This window comes from Silurus meridionalis, chromosome 29 (genome assembly GCF_014805685.1).
Source record: "Silurus meridionalis isolate SWU-2019-XX chromosome 29, ASM1480568v1, whole genome shotgun sequence".
Classification (NCBI taxonomy): Eukaryota; Metazoa; Chordata; class Actinopteri; order Siluriformes; family Siluridae; genus Silurus; species Silurus meridionalis.
In genome coordinates, this window is record NC_060912.1 from 670,641 (window position 1) to 695,640 (window position 25,000).

General features: G+C 38.7%; 1 protein-coding gene across 5 annotated transcripts in view; it reads right to left on the minus strand.

Moving 5' to 3' along the window:
* Positions 1–12,404, minus strand: part of ptprua (protein tyrosine phosphatase receptor type Ua) — a 158,098-nt gene extending 145,694 nt beyond the window's left edge. For all 5 annotated transcript variants that reach the window (XM_046844199.1, XM_046844202.1, XM_046844201.1 and 2 more), the window contains exon 1: positions 12,100–12,404. In XM_046844199.1, coding sequence (XP_046700155.1) covers positions 12,100–12,172 — 73 coding nt within the window. In that variant the 5' untranslated portion in view covers positions 12,173–12,404. The remainder of the gene's footprint in view (positions 1–12,099) is intronic.
* Between the last annotated feature and the right edge of the window lie 12,596 nt (positions 12,405–25,000).

The following is a 25,000-nucleotide window of genomic DNA, read 5'->3' on the forward strand; positions in this document are numbered from 1 at the left end:
ATAATACTGAAGAGTTTTCTCTACTCAGATAAAATTTACATGGTGGTATGAAAACATTTGGAGTCTCGCTCTGTACTTAATTAATCTACGTTCCCACACAATCACCTTCAAAATAGTCTCCTTGCACAACAATACATTCTTCTAGAACGTGTCCTAGAAGTCTTTCTTCTGAAGCATGTCAAGAACCTTCTGCATGCTGGTGAGGCTTTATGAACACCACACCTATCAATAAAATGCTGCAGTAATTCAACATCAGGCAGATTTTAAATCCGATCACATCCAGGTCTTCCTGCAGGACAAGGCTCCAGAACACGCCACCAAAATGTCATGATATAAAGAGATAAGTATTGAAATGTCCATAATTAAGCTCTGAACTGAATCCTGCAGAGAACTTTTGGACTGGAGTTTAAGAACATAAGAACGGCCTGAGGTTCAATTCTGTTTCAGAAATGGGCACAATATTAAGACATATTAACCAATAGAAAAAGGATTGTGGAACCTGGATCTGGGTTTCCATTGGGTTCCTGCTCCCCGGCAGGAATCAGGGCAGATTGAATAGGGTGGATTTTTTTTTTACATATCCAGCAAAAGCAAACTCCGTGAAGTAAAATTGAAACTGTATATAAATCAGGCTTGGGGAGAACTGGCCCATATCCTGGCCAAGATAGGAAAACCACTTAACCACAATAATGGCACGTAGCCACGGCCTGCTGGACATCTACACAGAGAGATGTGAAATTGAATGTCGAGGAGAAACTGATCCAGCATTGAGAGATGAAAGGTTAGTGGCAATTATCAATTGAAGAGTAACAACTACAGTATAAGGTGAGCTTGTAGAGACTTGCGTTTTGGCCCAGATTTGCACAAGAATCATTTCCATGGTCAAATGTTTCAGATCTCTTGCTGAAACCTGGCAACCCTGGTTCCTGATATAAGAGCTTCTGTGTTGACCTGTAAGAACTTAATAAAGATCACACATTATCTGCTAGGGGACAAAAATAAAAATAAATCGATGTATTTGAACCCAGTCTTTGCTGAATTATTTAAATTCAACATATTAATTCAAACACTATTTTGTTTATTAATAAATATGCAAACAAAATGTAAAAAATCCAGAAAGGGGAAAATACTAAACAAAAACAAGACTGCAATTTTTAGCATAACGTTCGTGTGAATTCCACATTATTCTCGCTTTTCTGTTGAAATAAACTCCACTCTTCCAGGAAGCCTTTCCACTAGATTTTGGTGTTGATGTGGGGATTAATGATCATTTTGCTCTAAGCGCTTTAGTGAGATCAGGTACCGATCGTGAGGAGGTGAGAAGGTCTGGGGAGGTCAGGGTTGTGTGCAGGACAGTCAAGTTCTTCACACCGAACTTCACACCAACAACCATGTCATCATGGAGCTTATTTACCGTTGTGCACAGGAACGTTGTCATGCTGGAACACTGTTTTCACAGTGAAGGAAATTTTTATGTGACCAGATAGAAAGAGATCTGATATAACTGTGAGGAGGAAGTGGATATTGGAGACATACTGGAAGATCTGTGGAACAAGCACTGGATATTAAAAACTAGGAGATTGGTGGATTAAAAGAAAGGGAGAAGAAAGAGAGGAAGACAATGGAAAAAAATGATTATGAAAAACAAAAAAAAACACTGCATGCATTGTCTACTTTTTAACACAATACATAACCCAATTTTCAGGAAGAACAGCAATGCAATAACGGGTCTCCTGGGAAGAGAAAACAATAAGCAGAGGGTGGGACTGAGGCGTGCATATGCTCCAAACCCTTTGCGTGATCTCTTCTATATCCGTCTTCTTGAATTTTTTGTTCTATCATTTATCTTTCTCCGTCTCTTTCTTTTCATTATCTCATTTTCTCACAGTTCTTCTTTTCTTGTCCTGTCGCCTTTCTGTATTTTCCATAATCCTCTGCCTGCAAGTAGATGTGCCGAGGGAAAGCAGCCTTTGATGCATGAAAGCTTTATTTTTGTTTACCTACACAATGTACTAATACCAATGGGGTAAAAGTAGGAAGACTTGACTGGTGCATGCACTTTCCTTTCATTTTTCTTCAACTTGATCCTCCTCTACTTCCTCTTCTTCTTCTTCTCCATTACATAGAAGTTCTGGTTGCTTTAATTCTATACCACTGTCCAGAGCATCAAACGTTTATAATTAAATGTGGCATTTATTAAAAACACCATGATCTGTGTTACAGTCATAATGCACCAACACAAAGCATCAGAAATCATCACAAATCCTTTCTAATATTCCTAATCGCTTAGCAAAGAACATTAATTGAATGATTTCTTACCTATTTCTTGGTCATGCAACATTCTGCGAAAAGGATTTTCTGTAATAAAGGAAGGAAATGCTCCAAATTCCTATCATTAAAACGCTGCAGGATTTTTTTTTTTATCAACCTGCAAAATGTTAAAGAAGAAAAAGAAAAAAGGTCTTTGGACTAAAATCGGTGTGAAACTGTTTAATTAAGAGGAAATATCACATCAACACAGTTTAGAGTTAACCGCTTTACATCACTCGTACAGCTTCAGCTACACAACCAACGCAATCCAAAAACCTCATCCAAGAAAAGGTCAACCTACTCAACATGAAGCACTAAATTGTTTCAAATGAGTTTCTAGTGGTTGATTTTTGAGATCAAGCCAACACTATGCTCACTTTGGGAAGAAAATTGCAGAAACACCTCGCATCGGATACGTTATGATCTAATTTCACGTCGGGCTGGTTTACAAGATGGCGTCGCCCGTCGTAGGCACCAGTCATAACACCATCTGTTGTATGTGTGAGCGGCCAACAACAAGCACTACAGAAGGAGAAACAGGTCACGAGCTCATGTAGATGCTAAAGCAAAGGGTTCATGGTTTTTTGTCTTTCTTTGTGGGCTGTTGTTATGGAACCAGGGCGAGAAAACAAAAGAATTTGGATATGCTTTAAATCTCTAAAATAGAGCATATGCAATAGGTCATAGCATCTCCCTCGCTTCTCTTAATACAGATATATTATATACAACAATAATAAATACCTCTGCACACATCAGCCCCAGAAGATTTGTGCTTATTCATGTATAATTCAACTGCAAACTCAATGCAACCTTGAGTCCTGACTATAATACTTAAATAATTAAAGCAATAAATTATTGATTTGAGAAGAACACCAGCACTGAGTTCATGAGTCTGTTTCATGCCACCGTCATGGCGATCGTGTAATGGTCATGTAGATGGGAGGAAAGAACAGATGTTGTGACAGATGCTGTATTGTCGGCCCACCTGGAAATGTCACTCTCTCCTTTGTGGGCACTAATGAGCACAAAAAAGAAATATAGAACAAATAACAACCCGAACCCAAAAGAAATAGAATGTTCTCAATCAATGGTATATATTAGGATAAAGAAGTATGCAGATGTTAACCCTTTGTATGAAGGGCATTTGTGCTTCTACATCACACCTGTCCATCCAGTCTTCAAACCTGTTCTGCAAACTGAAGGGTTTTATCTCAACTTCAATGGTACGCTTTTGCTTGAATGAAACCTAATTTACATAATGCAGTCTAAGCACTTAGAGGTCCACCTTGATGCACCTTGGCTCCTCTGTGAGTGTCTGCAAGCTATTTTCCTCCATAAATCATCTGTTCCTATGCACTATTAGGAATAAAGCATCTCCGAAGACCAACATGTCCAAAAGATGAAACGAATTTTAGTAAAAAACTGACATTTCTCACTGTGTTTCAGTTCCTCAGATCATCCATCGAGAGCAACTTAACCCCTCCAGGAATGGTGTGGTTCATCTCAACCTCCTGCTCAAACTACACTGAATGGCCTTTAGATCACAAGCTGCACGATATCAGAGCCAAGAAGCAATTTGGACCTCACACACTGAAGGAAGCCCTGTGTTTCCGGTGCCGTTCTGCTTCATCAGAACCTCCACCACACCACATCTGAACAGCTTTTTTCCTCCAACAGCGTTTACTGAACATGCCATATACAACAAATGAGCAAATCTGACCTTCACTTCACCTGATAGCACTGAATGTGTGCTTCATTTCGTATGTTCTGTTTATTGTATTTAATCTACAGTCTATAAAGATACACGTCGAGCGCAGATTTTTATTTCCATTAAACTATTAATTTCTTTAAAGTTATTAGTAGATGCTCTGCACTTTTAATATTTAGAAAGTGAACAATAATTTATGAGCAATATTTGATATCTTCTTCTTCTTCTTTCAGTTGCTCCCATTAGGGGGCGCCATAGCGGATCATCCGTCTCCATACCCCCCTGTCCTCTACATCTGCCTCTTTCACACCAACTACCTGCATGTCTTCTCTCACCACATCCATAAACCTCCTCCTTGGTCTTCCTCTTTTCATCCTTCCTGTTGAGCAATAATTGATATGACGTCTGCTAAATGCCCTAAATGTACATTTAATTGAATCTTATTGGCGGCTGCTTCATGTGGATCTTTAATGTATCGTATCTTTGGCTTCACATCGAGATGGGAATCAGCCTCACACCCGGTCGTGGATTATCACCTTGGTCACTTCCCAGCATTGAGGAGTTTAAGCTGTCGTTGATGTTTGTCTTTTTGACAGCAAAAACGACTAAATGGATCAAAATAATAACATATTTTTCTCTTTTTATTTTAGCTTTGGACAAATAGTTCTGCTTTTGTCCATCAGGCGAAATCGTTTTGGTGAACTCTAAGCATTTTCTATCGACCTTGAGAGAAAGCGACTGTACGGCATCAGTGAACTAAAAAATTTTCAATCACCTTTTCACAATATCAGTGAATCTTTCCGAGCACCGCCGAGCCTCGGGTGAAGAAATACTAATGTGATATGGGTTAAAGAACAAATAAGACCTTCAAAATACCTTCTTAAACTTTTTATTGTACAAAAGACTGCACACTTCTTTTCTCTTATTTTGGATCCTGATTTCTGTGTAAAATGTGTTGCCTGGCAGGTCTGAGGAAATCTTCTAAATATGACTTTTTTATGTTTTCCATCTCATCTGAACCTCTTGCAATACCTCCATCTTCCACTAGGAGGTTATAACCCACAGTTCAAATGCCTCTGACACACAGTGTCGCGAAAAACGTGAACAAATAAAGATTTCAGGCCGACAGTAAGATTCAATATGAATAATTCACAGGCATGAATAAATAATTTTAACTAGCTATATTTAGCTAAACAGATCAAATGTGTTCAAAATTTATTTTTACTTGCATATCCAATCGATATTTTCTGTTTGGTTGGTGGTGAGAATGATTTTATTTCTGTGTGTAAAAAAACTGGACCATGAAATGATATGATGAACATTCTGTTACCAAAAAAAACAAGACCACAGTTAATATTTTCAGTAATTTGATGAAAACAAACACAAGGATCTTTTTCCACATCTAATACCCCATATAGGTCTCCATAACATATACGGATTAATGGCTGTGATGAGATAATGACGGGGATGAGGTCTAAAAGAACAGATGTAGGATGAAGATGAAACGTGTGGGAGTCTTTACACTCAATAGTGTGTGTTGTTTTTACTCCTACATTAATTTCGCATTGCGCGTGCAGCTCTTTTCGACGAGACACTAATTTAGCTTTTTATTCGAGACACAGGATAAGTCGGTGTTTCCTGCTGTGTGCTACGAGATGTTGTGAGAACATTGCTGATCATGCTTTCTTTAAAGGCCATATCTATAAATATCTTCATGACACAATAATACATTTATATAAATCTTATGATCAGGTTTTCACAAACTTTTGTCGCTAAAGGAAGTTCTCTCGAGGAGCATCGGCGTTTCCTGCTGCGTTTCTGAGGGTAAATCGTGTCATTGGAAGTGCACCAGGAAGCTTCATCAGCTTATCGGCCTTTACTGCATGCGATCAGATCTGATCAATCAGAACCGTTTTCTTCTAATTACTAATAATATGCTTATGGTTCATTCATATGCATGATGAATATGCGATGTGCAAATGAAGCTGCCTTTGATGTACCTGTTTAAAAATCCAAACCTACACAATATACACCAACTATAATGTGAATCTAAATGTAAACTAGGTCTGTCCTACTTCACCTTAGAGGGTCGAGTTCTAGACGAAACCTTGTGGACGTATACATTTATCTTCAACCTTCAGAGTGATAAAATGGCCAAAGTGTAAATTCCAGCTTATCTGTAAAACACACTTACGTTGACAAATATGCCTGACAGTGGAGGACTACACCTTCTCGTGTCCCTTCTTCCGTCCAATATCCGCTGTCTGGCCAAACCGGGGAACCTCGACTCGTCAGAGATCTCTGTGCGTTTAACGTGAAACACGACTCCAGATGCAGCTGTTCTGCAACTTTCATCAAGCTTTTCTCTCAGGAAGGAGAGCATCTGTGTGTGGTTTGACTCGTGAAGGTGACCTTGTGTATGGAGGAGGAGGAGGAGGAGGAGGTGGTGGAGGTGTCCACAAAGCATCTCATATTTTACTAAAATGTCATCGTCATGCTCTCACTTTATTTTGTATTAGTTTTATTTCATTCGCATCATTTTAATAAATATTTATTTTGTAATCATGAAAATTACTATTAAATATTATGTTATTTGGACTACTCCACTTTTTCTTCTGGTTTTGTATTTTCGAGGTCGTTAAATGTTGGTTTTCATGCATCGATTACGTTTAGATTATATTGCATATTTATTTGTTGTCTATCCAATAAATATATAATAACTTAGTTAAAACAGCACAATCTCAATCCCCCGCGTCACGTTAATCTCCCGATGTTGTTTCATATTTAAAATCCGAGCCCTGAGTTTGCTTCAAATTCACGTCCTTGCCAAAGAAGCTAAAGCGCAGCTATTTACAGGTTTATTTAGTGTGAGTTTGAAAGCCGTTTCCAGACTCGTCTGGTGCCAAAACCGGCATCACGCTAACAAGCCACTCGCACGGCCCTTTTACAGATGCAGTCAATAATCCGTATTATATATCGGTATGTTCAGGAGTAATAACGTTGGTTCACAAGTATAACAACAGATTTACATTAAACACTGGATAGAAATTAGAAGTGGTGGTGCTGAAAAACTCAAATTTAAAGAATTGTAAGAATTTTCATTGTCACAAAGGGAAAAAAAGCTGCTTTATGCTTGTCACGTGTACGTCACAGCACGGCAACGTTAGGAAGCTGGGGTCAGTTATGCCGTAATACAGCACCCCTGGAGCACACTGGGTTAAGAGCCTTGCTAAGGGGCCCTAAAGGTTGCAGCTTGGCAATACCAGTGTTGAGCAACTGAGCGACCACCTCCTTTGAGAGGAACCGGACTCAAAATAGAACCTGTCCTCATCCTCCACACCAGAAATTCACCTGAATGGTATACTCTGTTCTTATTTCATTCTGTACATTCATTTTTGATTGTTTTGATGTTGTGCTAAACAATTTAGCCGATTACAGTTTATTTGCCAACATGTGAAATGCAAATCCTGTCTGCAGCTATTTGTTATTTTTAAGGTTTATTTTCTTCTACATCTTTGTGTGATGTTCTGTGGCTTTACAATGTTATAAGGAATCACTTACGACTACCTGATGTCATTATCGTCTAAAAGAAAAATGCCTGACACACCCACCCACACACACCCACACACACACCCACCCACACCCACACCCACACACACACACACACACAATTTAACTACAGTCCACTATACTTGCAAGACTTGAGGATTTTGATTCGACTATGTAAACCCTTAGTCGGGCCGGGGACCCCCACCCCCCCAACATGGAGGCAATGCAGCAGAGCTATTCCTGAGATTTACATTGTGGGCGGAGTTAAAGCAGATAGATAATGTGCAGGTACTGAAAAATCGCCCGTGATTTCATGGAGACGTGTGTAGAATAACACCCTGCCGGGGATAAAGACGTACTGCTGACTGAGAGTGGGACCCTGTGCGAGTCACTTCCTGTGGAGCTCTCGAGGGAAAAACACACAGGAGGAGATTGCGGCAGCACATTAATGTCTCTGTAGTGCGTGATTAGTTCACATGGTCTTACAGTTTCATTCACATGACCTCCAGTATGAATATTTGGGTTACTGATTGATTCTGAACAGGATTATTGATAACGTTGCGTCAAGTTGTACATTAATACTGAGAATGAGTTGAATAAACCTTAAATGAAATTGCTCTGAATACGAGCATCTTAGAAAAGCTGTAACTGTTTATAAACAGAGATTATATCTGCTTTCGTCTTTAGGTTTAAACAGGAAGTGGGTGTGGTCTATTCTGGGCTTGTTTTTTTAATGCAACGTGAGCAATGAAAAAATGGCCTACAGACAAATTTTCTAATTGTTTTTAGTTTTAATTTTTGGATTTGATTTATTTTTGGGTTTGTATTATTTCTGAAATACAGGAACACCATGAATAATGAACATACAGGTTGCTACAAGTCTGTAAGATATGTACATGGAGCAGCAGCTCTATAATAAAACTAATTATATTTGCGTTTATCAGTCCGCTCCATAACAATCTGCACTTGCTACGATCTCATTCTGCTTCCTGGATTCGTTCATTTGCAGTAATTGTTTGATTGTTGTGAGGACTGTGGTGGACGTCTGTACTGAAACGCATGTGACTACACCTTGGAGAGAAAAGCACTTCTTCAAGGGCATTTTTTTATGGTTACCTAAAATAATTGTGTTGTTCTTTGGCTTGTGCCAGTTAACCCTCCGCTGAGCAATCGTGTGAGCAGTTCAGCTTAATGAGTGGAAACATCCTGCGCTTCGAACTCGAGTTTATAACTTTAAGTCAGATGGCAGAAACAGGAACAGGCAGAATTTCTTACAAAAAAAAAAAATGAACAAACCCAGACGTGGGTCAGAGTGTCAGCAGCGACCGAATAAACAACAGGTAAAATTCGTCTAAACAAACTGTTATGTTGGAGTGACCAAGATAATGTGAGCTTGAACAGAGTTCGAAAATGAGAAAGAAAGAAAGAAGAAAGAAAGAAAGAAAGAAAGAAAGAAAGAAAGAAAGAAAGAAAGAACGAAACCGAACAAGACAGACAGACAGACAGACAGACAGACAGACAGACAGACAGACAGACAGACAGACAGATAGATAGATAGATAGATAGATAGATAGATAGATAGATAGATAGATAGATAGATAGATCAGCAGGTGTGTGTGTGTGTGTGTGTGTGTGTGTGTGTGTGTGTGCATGTGTGTGTGTGTGTGTGTGTGTGTGTGTGTGTGTGTGTGTGTGTGTGTGTGTGTGTGTGTGTGTGTTTCGACAGTTGAAGTTTTAATCAGAAATATTAGGTTAATGGAATCTATGAAAGGTTTGGGGATATTTAATCATCCACTGTTGAAAAAACGTAAATATGAAGGTTATAAAAAGATGGAGGTTGTTAGGAGAGAACATGGTGAAGAACTGATGGAGTTCGGTGGATGTGGCTTTAAAGATGAGGAGTTAAAACAATCCAGAGTTAAATATGTAAATGGTGGTTTTCTGTTGGAGCAGGCTGAAGGTCTGTGGAAATTGTCCCCTCACTTGAACTAGGAGATCCAAAACCTGTTCCAGCATGACAATACCCATGTGCACAAAGCCAGCTCCATGAAGATCTGCTTCACATGGGTTGGAGAATGTGGAAGATCTCCTGCTTTAGAGCTCTAAACCCTATTGAATGATGATTACCTTACAGGTGTAGTACACTTACATTCTGGTCTGATTATCTAGGAACATCTACTCTGACCTTCACTGCTCCCAATCATCAGCAACACACACACACACACACACACACACACACACACACACACACACATGCATAATCACCCAGAGAAATTCCACAGTTAATTTGCATGGAAAGACCATGGAGGTTACCTCATTTACACTCAATACTAATTTCCCTGAAATGGCCATTAAAATAATCCACAATTACACCAACATTTATGTACCCACAAAACAACAGAAAGAGGAAGAAAATGAAAGAGAGAGAGAGAGAGAGAGAGAGAGAGAGAGAGAGAGAGAGAGATCATCTAATATGGTCTAATTCTCATCACTTTTATCCATCATCCTGTGTTTTCTCTGCTGCACCTCTATACAGAGTCAAATAAAAAAACACACAAAAACACAGAAGTGGTTCTGCCTGCTTGCTAATGAGATGAAAGTAATTGCAAAAGCATCCATGCCACGATTCCTTTTCCCTGCCACAGGCGTGTATTACGGAACGCCGTTTCGCTCTGGGTGATGCTCGATGAAGTCTGAATGTCACCAAGCTCCTGATCAGTCTGATTAATCCTGTCTTCCTCAATCCCACAGAGGTGGAGAGAGAAAAAGAGCACACAAAGGGTCCATGAAAGAACTGCAGCATTTCTCTAGAACTGGAGATCTACAGTCAGGACCAGAGGAGATTCATTAAGTGTGAAATAACTTGATTGAAGTGCAGGAACATATTTGTGACTCAGTCGAGGCAGCGAAGCAATTAAAGTAAAGCACGAGCATGCAGAGAGAAATATTAGTCGTAATGCGCTGGGCAATTAAATACTTAGCAAACAAACAGTTTCTTTCCTGTACTGAACTGGATGCTGTTTGCATACAGGTGTCACTTATAGAGAACTACTTTCGACTGTTTTAGTGAAAATAAATTTATGAATATAACGAACAGAAATAAAAAATAAAGCAATGGAAATTATCTAATTATTTTAAAGGCGATGCATGAAACATGGATACGCCTTATAATTATAATCATCACTTTCATTAGACGAGATTGGACTGATCAGCAGGATCGTGCTTTGTAAATATCAGACTGTCAAAATTATGTTGACGCATTAAAGAAAATAAATTCAGTCAAAATGGCATGACTGCATTTTAGCTCTCATTTAGTTTGTTTGTCGATTTATCGCTGTTTAAAAAAGGTTCTGCTATATTCTGTAGATACCAGGATCACAGTTAGATAGGTATGTCGCAGTCTTTTCTGGAAACTAGAAACACGACGGCTCCGGCTGTATGATCTTCATGTTGTTCAGGAATCTACGTGCCACTATGATTAATGATTAACATTCAGTGCAATGTGACTCTTAAATTTCTTTGAATTTGTTCTTACACCCAATTTGGAAAGATATCATAAATACCTTCTTTCCTTCCCTTTTTCCCTCTTCCAGTGTATTGTTCTCGCTTGATGTTTGTGTAACGAGTGACGGTGTATGTGCTGTACGGCTGTAGAGAGACACTGAAACCCAGAGAACCAGAAAAGAAAAATCCTGAGTTGGAACTCTCTGGAAAGTCTCAGTCTGTGACCTGCTAAAGTGCTGTACCTGAATTAGCCTAACACTGTAGGTGTGTGTGTGTGCGCGTGTGTGTGTGTGTGTGTGTGTGTGTGTGTGCATGCGCTGCTTTCTCGGGGCTCTCGTCAGTGATTAAAGCTTTGTTCTTGGTCTCACAGTGATTACAGTGATTAGTGATGAAGTGATTAAAAGTCATGAATCAGAGTGACCTCATATTTGAATTTCGAAGTAGGATTCAAGTCATTAGTATTGCCAAAGTGTTCCAGGGTCTGAGCAAGTTCGAAGCATTTATTCTCTCCTTCAGAGAGAGAGAGAGAGAGAGAGAGAACGAAAGAGAGAGGGATTGAGGGAGGAAGCCATGCCATTAAAAAAAATAATTACATTAGAACTTGTCAGCTATGATTCATCTGCTCAGCTTTGACCATGTGCAAAATGATCCTCAAATGAAATGCATCTTTTAACAAAAAAATAAAAGAAAGAAAAGGCACCACCAGCATCAGGACCACCGTATCACTAACGATACAAATGCGCAGTCGATGCTCTAAAATAAACATCATCCTCCTCATCCAAAACAATATGCAATGCACTTTACAAACTTCCTACATCCCCTGAGGTGTACAGAGGCACCAGGTCCACCTTCTCAGCTTCTCAGAACTTGGAGACAACTTGTAATCAAGCAGACCGAATCCGAATCCGAGTCCTGCGGTTTGGATCACGCACTCTGCGGCGGCGCACGGCTGGTCACCTGTGCGCCACGATACCAGAGTGTGTGTGTGTGTGTGTGTGTGTGTGTGTTTGTGCGGGAAAGTGTATTACCTGTTGGCCCTTCAAGATTCTCCCCGCAAATCCCCATAGCAAGAACAAGCAGGAAAGTCACTGCGTAATTCATTGTTATTCCGGTTTCCTTCCCGGCGCTTGGTATCCGCGTAATGCCGCTCTGGAGAGGTCGCGCGCCTTTGCGCCCATCAGCCGCCGCTATTCTGCCGGATGCTGATGCTGAGTTTGTGCGCGCTCCCGAGCCCGAGCCGCTCCGGATGACGTCACAACCACAGGATCAAACGAGTTTTCTTTTTTCTCTCTCCCCTCTACTGTTTCTCCCAGCTGCGCTTATTCTCCCTTCCTAACTCTCCCTCTCTCACATATACACACACACACACACACGCACTCGCACGCACGCACACGTACACGCACACGAAACAAACGAGTCGATGGCGCCCTCCTGAGGAAAGAGCACAACCTACAGTACACAATGCCGATGTTGGAAATGGTGTCTTGAAATTGAAAAGCGTTTGTTGTGCCGGATTTATTCAACTCACACATTTCAGCTGATTATAACATCATCCCATCATCAGTCCATCTTCTGCAGCACTGCTGCCCAAAGTCAAGGTACAATTCTGAGATATATTCTCTAAGTGGAGGTCACAAACTTCACATGCAAGATCCAGGAGGATTCCTCAACCTTCTTATCTCCAAACGTCCTAAAAAATTCAGGAGACCACAGGAAAGACATCTTCGGTATTATCTACTCACCTCCACTATCCCAACAACAAACCTCGAAGCTACATGCATTGTGGTATTAATGTTTGTACTTTTGAAAGAAACCAGCAGCTGGAACCAAATACCTTGTGTGTGTGAACACACCTGATCAATAAGATTCTGATTCTGATTTGTTAAAATAAATATTATGTACGTTTAGCAAAAATAAGCAATTATTCTGTTGTTTATTTGTGCAAACCTTTAAACTATCTATAAAATAACTTTCATCCGTCATTTATTTATTCATTCATCCTCAAACCACACTAATCACTTCATCCTAGTCGAATGAAATGCAGTGGATGGATCCAGAGACACCTTCACTCACTTATTTAAAATAAAGGATGTTCTTTTGTAAATAAATGTAACAATAATGTACAATTCATATAATAATAAACACCAACATAATTCAATCAAAGTTTCACTGAGTCTCCATTTGTCTTTTCATCTTTTCTGTAATGTGACTCTGTGAGGTTCTGACATTTCTCCACTGATGGATGATGTTCTCAGCATAGAAGCGAGTCAGAATTCTACCTTTCTCACCATTTACTAGTTATTTTGTGTTTCCGGTCCTCTTGACCTTTTATGCAATTTTGTGGGCGTCACTAAATGCACCTAAGCCGTGTCGTGATCGTGCTTACGGAGGATCTGCGACGCGATCGCACAAACTCTGAGCAGGTCTGTGTTTTGGGAACGTTCGTGAATCAGGAGCAGAGCGTTTTTCACTCTTCAGCACATCACCCCATCATTACTCATCATTCCGGCGCTTTCTTCTGCGGCACTGCTACCAAAACTAGTGGTACAATTCTGTGATAAAAATCCATAACCACACAATTAACAAACACAGCTGGTCATCAGGGTCTTCATCCTGATGTCATCACGAGGAGGTTGGTGTATCACGCTAGCCTTCCAGAACCGGACAAATGAATCATTCTTACTATAACACCTACTCCAGTCATCACACTCAGGCTCCTCCATCTAAAACCTACACACTGATCCACCACACACATTGTGAGTCAAACCCAGGTTCCATCTTTTTGTTTTCCAAAGTTGTGTTTAAATAAATGGAAGCCTGTGCAGGTGCTTTTCACCAGCTATAGAGCTCCTTGATCAAGTTTAACCACACAATGTGAAGAAACCATTAATGAAGACCTAAATATGGGTACCGTGGCAGGTCATTGTGCTTGAAAGGTAATGCGTGATGATTCTCACCTGTGTGACTTTAAAGCTTGTGTGTTATTTTTCCTTTTAGAACGAGTCAGAGAGAAAGAGAGAGGGAAAATGGATCACATACAGGTCAGAATGATCATAGTTACCAGCTGCTTCTTCTCCATCCTCTATGTCTACATCAGACATTCTGTTCCATCTCACCTGCACCAAGTAGTGCAAAAAAAAAAAAAAGGAGAAGATCTACATCCATACATTTCCAACCTTGACCTTAAGATTGCATATCCTCTTGTTCAAATCAGAACAGCAGGCAAATGAAAAATCGTCGGAATCCTCACCTTTGGACACTATGAAAATACGGTCATGTTCTACAGAGTCGATAATGCACCTCTATCTTCCAGGCTTTCACTTAGGATAGAGAAGGTTATATTCATGGATGAGAATAATTCTAGCAACCAACAGGCTCAAGAAATAAACTCCAAAACCACCCAGAGAATTTTCATCTGTGGATTCATTTCATATCATTCCAATTACACTGAGGGGAATGAGAACTTGTCTGGACTCTCCAATCTTTTCTTAAATTCCAAAAATTCTATTAATCCACCATGGATCTGAAAACGGCTCTGAAAAGTACGTGGAGGTGACGATCTTCAGATGCTAGATCCATTAGGATTCCTAAACCTTCTTCTCTTCAAACCTCATAAGACACTGATCAGGAGATACAGTATTATGACCACTGGAGAGACATCTTCTGTATTATCTTCTGACCTCCAGTATCACAAAAACAAACCTGGGTCAAGTAAATATTATGCAAGATTCAGTTTTTTGGCTAATCAGTAAGATAGAGATAGAGAGAGATTTTATTATTATTATTAAAGTAATATATAATATGTTTTTTTCATGTCCGGGACATTAATATTGTACGTCTTTCTGAGTTATTAACGAGACGGATGGATGAAATCATTTGGGTGAGTTTTATTATGGAAATTTACAGAATTAAACGAGGCTTACATTGAACAAAAACACTTCTCAATGAGATAAAAATCACCTCCTACACACTGAATACCACCAGGCGATACATCCAAAGATAAGCAGGTGAATTTTCAGTGCTGAAGAGTTACAAGGAGGTCAAAGGATGAAGAACATCAGATCAGTGCAGATCAGTTCCATCACCTGGGTGTGTTTCAGTTTCTTGTTGTCCTATTTTGTCCCTTTTAAAGATCTAAGATGAGATGAGATAAAGAACTTTATTAATCCCGAGGAAATTATTTGCCAGAGACCACTTTAGAGTACAAAATCAATCCTGATATAAATTAAATATAATTGAAAAATTACTGAAATGTTCTACATATGCAAATGAACTGTAGAAGAACTGTATACATCCAGAGTAAAGAAAAAGGCTCAGAAAAAAATCACTCCAGACCCCTCAGATCCAAGCTTTCTCCAGGTTTCTCCAGGTTTCTCCAGGTTGAACTTTTGCCATCTGGTCGGCGCTACAGGACAGCGAACACCAGGACAGTCAGGCACAAGAAAAGTTTCTTCCCCCAAGTAATCAATCTCATGAACATTGTGCAATAATAAAAAAAAATGTAGAATGCCATTTTTTTACTTTTTTTATTTTTACTTTTCATTTAAAAAATGTGCAATGCCACTTTTTATCCTATTTTATTTCATTTCTTTTTATTATATTTATCTTTTTCTTTTTTTTTTTTTTTTTTAAAGTGCATCTGGAAGCTTCTGTCACCAACAAATTTCTTGTAAGTGAAAAACAAACTTGGCAATAAAACTCTGATTCTGTATTCAGAAATACACAAAAGCGGCTTTACAACATATTGTACAGCATATAATATTGTTCATGATGTGATTTCTAAACACCTCTATACATCTACACTTTTATCCAGACGGACCTGCAATTACTCCATTTATTAGGCTGGACAGTTAAGGGTTAAGAACCTTGCGTACATTTGATCAAAATGCATCATACAGCAGCTGCAATTTACGCTCTGTTTTCTTCCATAATCAGGGCACTCTTTACCACGAAAGAGGAAAAGATAACAATTCATGGGCAGTGGAACTTTTTGTATTGGTTGGAAAAAAGTTAATGATGCGATCGCTCACAGTAGCAGATTCAAAGTGGACTTTATAGGTGTCTGATCATCGACTGGGACGAGGTATTGGCTCTTTCTCCCACCCATCACCTCACCACCTCCCTACCGACCCATTCATAAAACAAGAAAGAGACTTTAATAGGAGCAGTGCTGTAATCAAACAGATCCATAACTTTAACCTCTCATAAAATATCATGTACAGATAAAGCACAGGATCTAGAGGCACTCGTGAGGATTTTTCATACAGAAAAGTGAAACAATACAAAGAAGACCACTGCCATCACCCTACAAGATTTACACAATGATTATATCAGTCTGAGTAAAAGATCCTTCGTGACATCATGGCTGACTTTCTGTTGCTGTCTGTGCAATGCATTTCGCCCCTGTGCCTTTCTTTAATCTATCATTGAAAAAACACCACCCCAGACCCACATCTGAGCAGATGGTATCTAAGTAGTGGTCCATAGACATTATTCAATTTATTGCAGATGTTTATCACAAACCAACAACAACAATGCAGCTTCATTAGATCGATAGCGCTGCTCTTGTAGGAAAGTTATATTGATACAAGTCTTTACAGATTTGTTTCTGCTCGTAGTTCTTGTCAAGAGAACAAGTTTGTGGACACTTGAGCATACATTTTGGCGTGCGCCTCTTTTTAAACATCCCATTCCTGTTGTAATAATCTCAACTCTTCTGAAAGGATGTTCCACTAGAGCATGGAGATTTGTGCTCATTCAGACAGGTAGTAAAGTCAGGTACTGATGTAGGTGAGAAGGTGAGGAGGCCTGGGGTGCAGTCAGCAAACGCATTTATCCCAAAGGTGTTCAATATGTTTTAGAGCTATAGAGCAGGAGATCTTCCACAACTTCAAACCCATGTCAGCAGATCTTCAGGTAGCTGGCTTTGTGCACAGGAACATTATCATGCTGGATGAGATTTGGGTCTCATAGTTCAAATGAAGGAAGAATTTCATGCTCGTGCATTCGAAGATCTTTAGTCTTATACAATTCTTATACAATCAACAGTTTGTGAAAGAAGCACATATGCCTGGAAATGGTGTCCCAATACTTTTGCCACATAGTGTATTTAATAAAAATATAAATTTCAGTTCTTTTTAAATAAGAGAAATTAATTTAATAGAGTAAAAAGAGTAGAAATAAACTGCATTTTGTTCAATTCCTTCCTTCCTTCCTTCCTTTCTTTCTTTCTTTCTTTCTTTCTTTCTTTCTTTCGTTTGTTAATGAATAAATCAGGCTTAAATAAAATGACTGTTTTATGATACACTCTAATTTTTACTTACATTTTATTTAACAGATCTATAACTAACGACTCATAAGATCTCAGTCCTGATCTGCTGGGCTGAATGTTGAGATGATCATTATACTTAATGCGTTTTTTCATACAGAACAGTGGAAAAAGTCACGCACTGCCGACTGCGGCGCAGAATTCTTCCACAATCCTGAATATTTTTCTCATTATTTTGTCATGGCCAAAACTAAACAGAATTCGGTCCAGATTTCCTTGAGAGCTGTTTATCCGAGGAAACTGTACCGAAGTTTCTGACTTTGTGACAGATGTTTTGTCAGGCTGTAACTACATCCGAACAATAAGATACACAAGAGAAACAGACCAGGGCCAGGTGATAACAAAACCAGGGAACATGTGAGAAAAAAAATGTCATGCACGAGAATAACAAGCCTTGGAATGTCAGAAAAATTTCACATTCTGAGTCTGCTTATAATGTGTGTGTGTGTGTGTGATGCATGTAAAATTAATACTGACTATTAAAACTATTTAAATGGTTGTAATGGTTGCTCTGGTTGTTGTCACTTGCACTTGCATTCACAAATATTACATCAAAATTGTACATTGCAATAATAAATGATTTCTTCTGAACTACACCATTTTTAGTTACATTACAGTAACACTGACAGGATAATGTGCATTTACAGTATTGTACAAATTCTTTCTCTACGCATCTCATCCTCAAACTACACACCTGAGATACACTAAATTCTGTCCCTTCAGTCTACACAAACCTACATGATCCACCCTGAAGCTTTACTCCTGGATTCCACATGAACATCCCAAAGTTACACGAGATCACTGTGAATTATAAACACTTTGGAACTATAATTAACACAAACAGTTCAGCACTGATGGGATGAATGGAGATCTGGTGTGGAGGATGAGAACGGGTTCCCTTTCGAGTCTATTTCACTCATGAAGTCTCAGTGAGTTTGGCTTTGACTCGTTCACTCATTAAGGGAAAAAAAGAATAGGGATAAAATTGAGTTTTAAATTACCTGTGCCTCCTTTTTCACCTCCCAAGAACATACCTGTAGGTAGAATGGCTACTCTAAAGCACTTCTAGATATAAATGAGCACGCAAATATGTGTCTGTGTTCACACCTTAACTGATAAACTACTACAGAAAGGATATGAAAGGATCATTCTGCAGGATAATTAGTATCTGTATTCCATTCCACCTGACTTCCAGAACAGAGATTCAGACAGTGTTTGGATGTCTTCTGTGTATCTTGTAGGAGAGTAGGTTCAGTGGAGCCATCCCGAGCATGGTGGAACAGAGTGAGCTTGGCAGGTGGAGGTCTTTATATTTTTGGATTTTTGGATTCAACCATCAGGGATTTTTCATCTCATGCAGGTGTTACCACATCTGTACATTCTCATACTCCATCACATCTGTCTCACCTTCCCCTCGTCCATCTTATAGAATACGCAGTATAGTTAAGCATTTAAAAAAAAAAAAAACAGAGTGCTTCATTCTTTTAACTACTAAGGGAAATGATGACTGTGAAAATATATTTTATTTAATAAAAATAGGTAAATAAAATAATAGGATGTCACATTAAGCAGCTAATGCATTCACTTGGTGTGATAAATACATTCCATTGGGTGGATCTTTAACCTGAAACTACTCAATAATCATCACATTATGCATTTCTGTGTAATGTATTTGCAGCTCAGCTCAAAATATCTGACAATCTTATAGTTTTTACTGATCAACCAGGTAACTGTTTAAAAACAGAATGTTTTACAGAAATACATATTCTAGACAATTTCAGTGAAAATCAGGTTTTTGTTAATAATCTGATTTTAACTCCACTACACAGGCACGACGATGGAGCTCTGATATGGGAGAGCTCCAGGAGATTGAACCCAAGTTTTGTATCCCGGTTCTGGATTAGTCAGACAGCACACAGGGGGAAACTGCAGTAATCCAATCTCAAGATGAAAAGGGACTGCAGATGCACTTGAATGGCCTCCATGGAGAATAATGTTAGCAATATATTTGGAGTGAAGGACAACCGAAAAGTAAGGATTTTTCTGTATGGAAACATCAGAAGTTGATGATGTGAGTTTACTGAAGGCATCATTAATTCTGCTGAATGCACAGAGATATAAACACATTGTGCGAGACCCTCTGGACAATTTGAGATTGGAATAAATGTCATTCAGCAACAAGGCAATGAGCCTGAGCACATCGCGAAGACGTTCTACATATATTTAGAGCAACAGTAGATGTCTGAATAGGTCTGAAATAGTACTGAATAAGTCTGAGATTTGACACGTGGTTTGAGGTGTGTAGCTGTTTTATATATACAGTCATGGCCAAAAATATCGGCACCCTCACAATTCTGTCAGAAAATGCAACACTGCTTTCAGAAAAGTGTTTCAATTGCAAATGTTTTGGTATTTACATGCTTATTGTTTTGTTTGCACTGAAACAACACAAAAAACAACAGAAAAGAAAAGTCAAACTTGATAAGATTTGACACAGAACTCAAAAATAGACTGGACAAAATTATTGGCACCTTGTCAAAATTAAAAAAATAATTGCTTTATATATATATTATATATATATATATATATATTTGTTTGTTTGTTTGTTTACTGCTCTAAACAAATTTTTTATTTTTTTTTACCCTACACTGACCTTCGCTCTATTCCCAATCTCTCAAAAGTCCTAAATTGCAATAAGATAAACTGAAATGTTTTGAAGATGAAGTGCTGTAAGTGGAAAGATTGGTTATTCTATAAGAGGCATGTATAGTTCTGGGTCTCTCAGAGGGAAAATAAATCTATACAAGGTTATTCTGAGTGATCATCTTCATACTACGATGAAACTTATATCCTGAAGGGAGCGATATTTCCCTGGGTGGCGATGTCCCTCATCCACAGGGCACGATGACTCGCTGAATAAGTTTACGAGTATGAAAATGACATAAATTGCATGCTTTGTCTTTCTCAGGCAATGCTATAACACGTCACGCAGCGCTTGACACGTCACTTGACAAGGTAAACCATAAAATATTTGCACCTTCTTGAGGTTTGTCTGAGGATGGAAGGGACAGGACAGGTGGACCAGGTGAAAACTGCATGAATTCTGTAGTGAAAGCTAGAAAAATGAGAGAAGTCTTTTATTTCTCTGCCTTGACAAATTCATGGTATTCAAGAAGGCAGGATAAAATATGGCAAAACCGTTGACATACTGTTGAATTTCACTGTATAATCAGAAACAGTTCAGCTCATATCATCAAACCTGAATGTCCACTGATCAGGTGAGCAAAGAACCAATGAAGAGCTTCTACTGAGAAATCTTCCCTGACCAGTGAACCCGGAGAGCTGTAGCCCAATGCACTGAAAGTTTATTCTTAGATATGGGAATGCAAATACATGGCAAAACTGAGTGTCAATTTAGTCGACAAGTCAAACATTTCTTCACTGAGTAAAAGTGCTGAGAAGATATCAAGAGCAATCAGCAGGTCCACATGGAAACACAAGTAAAGACTGATGTGTGATTGACTTCACTTGACCTAATGCTTCTTTAAATAACTCTGTGATGCTTCGTGGTGCTCATTTTAGTCTTGGTAGATTTTGTAGGTGAACGCCACTCTCTAGAACCCTGGTGGTGGTCCTGCACCCTCGGCAAAATGTTCCTTAGACTCTCACAACAGCCAAGGAGCAGCTTTAGGGTACAAGCTCACTGCTACTGCTACGACTCTATTCTCTGAATTTTGACTTCATTCTCGTAATGCTACAACTTTATTATCCGATTTAGAATTGATTTTATTTTTTATTTTATTGCTACGACTTTATTCTCATAATCGCAGATACTTTTTTAATGTGGCACTAAAATGCGGTCGTGCAATTCGAACTGGAAAAATTTAGCTTCGTTCAAACATATAAAAGCTGCGAAATATAAATATATACATTTCAGAATTTTATCATTCCGTATTTAACAAAGTCCAGAAATAGGATTAACAGTCTATTTCGTTTATATATTTTTTAATCATCTCCTTCTTCCTGGCTCATTTTTTTGCAGGCAGTGTTCAGCACTGTGTGTCCAGTTGTCCAGGTGTGTTGGCCTGACAGCACAGAGCATCCCACTGGCAAGCCGGAGATGAAAACTTGGCTTCTTTCTCTTTCTTGCTCTCGCATAAAGTCAGAGAAACACATACACAGCTGTGAAAAAATATCAAAATGCTGTGGGCCTTCTCAGGGCGATGCGATGTTCACACACACACACACACACACACACACACACACACACACACACACACATACACACACACACACACACACACACACACACACACACACACACACACACACAGTATAGTAGTGGTGGTACGTCTCAAGTCAATGCATAAAATACTGGGCTGTCTTCTCTTTTACTGTCAGATGCGCTTTAATCAGATGTACAGCACGCAAGTGATTACATATTGTGCTGAAATAAAGTCTGTGTATTTCACAAAAAGCACAACAACGAGGTTCTGTACACTCGAGCACCCAAGCATGAATGAGATTAACGCAGACTGGCACAGTGCGCCAGCAGATATACAGCTTCTAAAGATTCAGCAAAGAGAATTTCACTGAAAAATATTAAATAAATTGGACACATTCACTTATTGAGGAAATCAGAGGAATTATTTGACATTGATAATAATTTAAAGCTTGGAATTAGGAAAAAGTGTGTAGAAATAACTGTAATAACCTTAATAATTGTTTATTTATAATATAATAGATATAATGTAAATCTGCTTCATGAAGTGGATTTAATTTGCTTATAATACTCACACACTTTAATATCTATTAGCTCTTATAATAACCTCCACAAAATACCTCTTTCTGAACATCCCAATCCACATTTAGTCTCCGATTTGCTCTAATAATAAACTCCACTCTTCTCTTCTGGGAGGATGTTCCAATAGATTTTGTGGAGATTTGTGGAGATTCATTCAGCCAGTTAGTGAAGTCAGGTAGTGATGTAGGTGAGAAGGTGAAAAGGCCTGGGGTGCAGTCAGCGTTCACATTCATCCCAAAGGTGTTTAATAGGGTTTAGAGCTCTAGAGCAGGAGATCTTCCAAATCCTCCAACACATGAAAAGTGTATATTCTTGGAGCTGGCTTTGTGCACAGGTGCATTGTCATGCTGGATCAGGTTTCGTAGTTCAAGTGAAGGCAAAATTTTATGCTACAGCATCCAAACACAATTGTGTTCCTCCAATATTGTAGGAACAGGTTGTCAGGTGTCCTAATACTTTTGCCAAATAGTGTAAATATGGACAAATATACATAACAATAGAATACATAAAATAGAATTGCATTGAAGTATAATATAATAAAATGTACAGTAAATACTAAAGATGCAAAAAATGATTTATAATAAATAAACCATGATAAATAATTCTGCTTCTTTCTTCCTGTAGTCATACTGAAGCACTGCAAACTACCAGAACTCAAATCATACACTTTGAGAAGCGCATTTTGTCCCTGGTCTCGCTTCCTCTTAACACCATGTGGTTGTAAAAAGACCTGGGCGATCTCTAAAGCCTTTCGGGATTCGATGTAAGACACACAGTTCGAGCGAAGTCACCAGGGTGAGTTTATGAGTGGGGGAGCAGCAGGGATGAGCAAGCACATGTTAAACAGACTCAGGCTAGCAGCACCCCCGCTTCTTCATTTTGACACTTCCTCCTTTCATCTAATCTCTTCTGTTTTTTTTTTCTTCTTCCTGTCTGATAGGAACAGGATGCGCAAGTGCCAGGTTGTCATGGTGACGGCCCTTGGGAACAGCATTTTAAAGGAGAGCGAAAGATATTTCAAAGAGCTTCAGGGTGAGGAAAGTCCATTAGGATATGACACACACTGCTTGTACGAGCAGATAGCGACTCCTAGAAGTTTGATGCTAGTTGGAAGTTATGAGTTCGCTGACTAACTCTGAGAATCTGTGTGATGTCACTGCATGATCAGAGTTACTAACCGTTTTAACATGAGCTGGGTGACGCTACACACAATAACCACATACAATACAGCTATTAGATTTTACCCGAGACACTGAGTGCTGAAGGAGAAAATTAGATACCTATAGAACAGCAGTCCCCAACCTGTTTTTGTCTCAAGGACCAGTTTGCAACTTACAATCTGTTAGGATGGATTAGGACCGTAATTAATATCAGCAGTCTACTACAGTGGTTCAGCACCATAGTTTGCCTGAACAGTTCCACATTTCAGCACCTGAACAGCGCCTCAACCATGATGGAACTGTAATGAGGATGAGGTTCTCTTTAAAGTCTGATTCCTCTCAAGATCATGTCCACATTAAGTCTCGGGGAGTTTTTCCTTCACCACAGTTGCCACTGACTTACTTATTAGGGATAAACTTACAAGGAACAAACTTATAGGCACTAAACATTCTTTTACACAAATGTATAACCTCTTTATCTGTTTAAAGCTGCTTTGAGACAATGTCCAGTGTTAAATGTGCTCTATAAATAAAAATGTATTATTTAAAGTCTCACACAATACAATTTTTCCAGATTGGCACATAACAAAACACAAAACCACGCATATCATATTACTAGAAAGCATTAAATTATTACTTTAATTATTGCATATACTGCAATTTACAAACAAGTATTTTTTAAACGCAGTACTGTACGGTATAAGGAATAAAGAAAATTCATTACAGAGGTATTACTGTATAATGAAAATGCAACTCAACTCACCATAATGCGAGCTTTATTAATAAGTTATTCATTATTTAAATTTTTTAAATGGATAATAAGCAAAAACAAACCACGCCATGTAAAATACTACTTAACTAAGCTACAAAAAAACAGTACTGAATCATGAAAATGTGCTTTATGAAATAAACATGAATGTATTCATCAATAAATGTAATTATATAATTAACAAATATAAATAATAAATATAGCCTAGCGTGTAAAAACAAACAACAGGTGGCATCAGTTTACCTCGAGAGGGCGGTCTTTTAATGACAGCAAACCTGAAGCCGGAAAAACTATCGGTATGGATTTTTAGCAATCAACAATCTGTGCCGATTATTCGATCGACCTATAATGTGTACTGTACTGTATATCAGGCAATTTTACTAGCTCGTTTAATTGGAGATATATGGTACAGTCATATATAAGATGGCTTTATTTACATATTACACAGAACATATCCATGTACATATCATGCTGGTTATTTACACATCCCCTCAGTACTCTAAGGCTCTAAACAGTGTATAGAAATTAATAAAATAAATGTCTATTCTTTTTAAGGTTGTCTATAAACATGGTATCTACAGTATGAGAAAAGAAATCATGTGGCTGAAACATGTCACTAGGTTACCTCACTAGGTAGAAAGACACACACAATTTTTCTTGTATTATATGGTCACGTTAATTTATGAGTTGTAAATCTTAATAACGGCGAACGCACTTCCGATCTCCTGTCACGTAAAAAGCCAGTCTGCTATTGACAGCATGAGATGAAGGCAGTTATACATTGCTGTCAGGCTGCTGATTTAATTCTGCAGCTCACCATGATGAGTGTTTCTTTTGAGAGAAGAAAAATCTTGTATGTTGCTTTGAA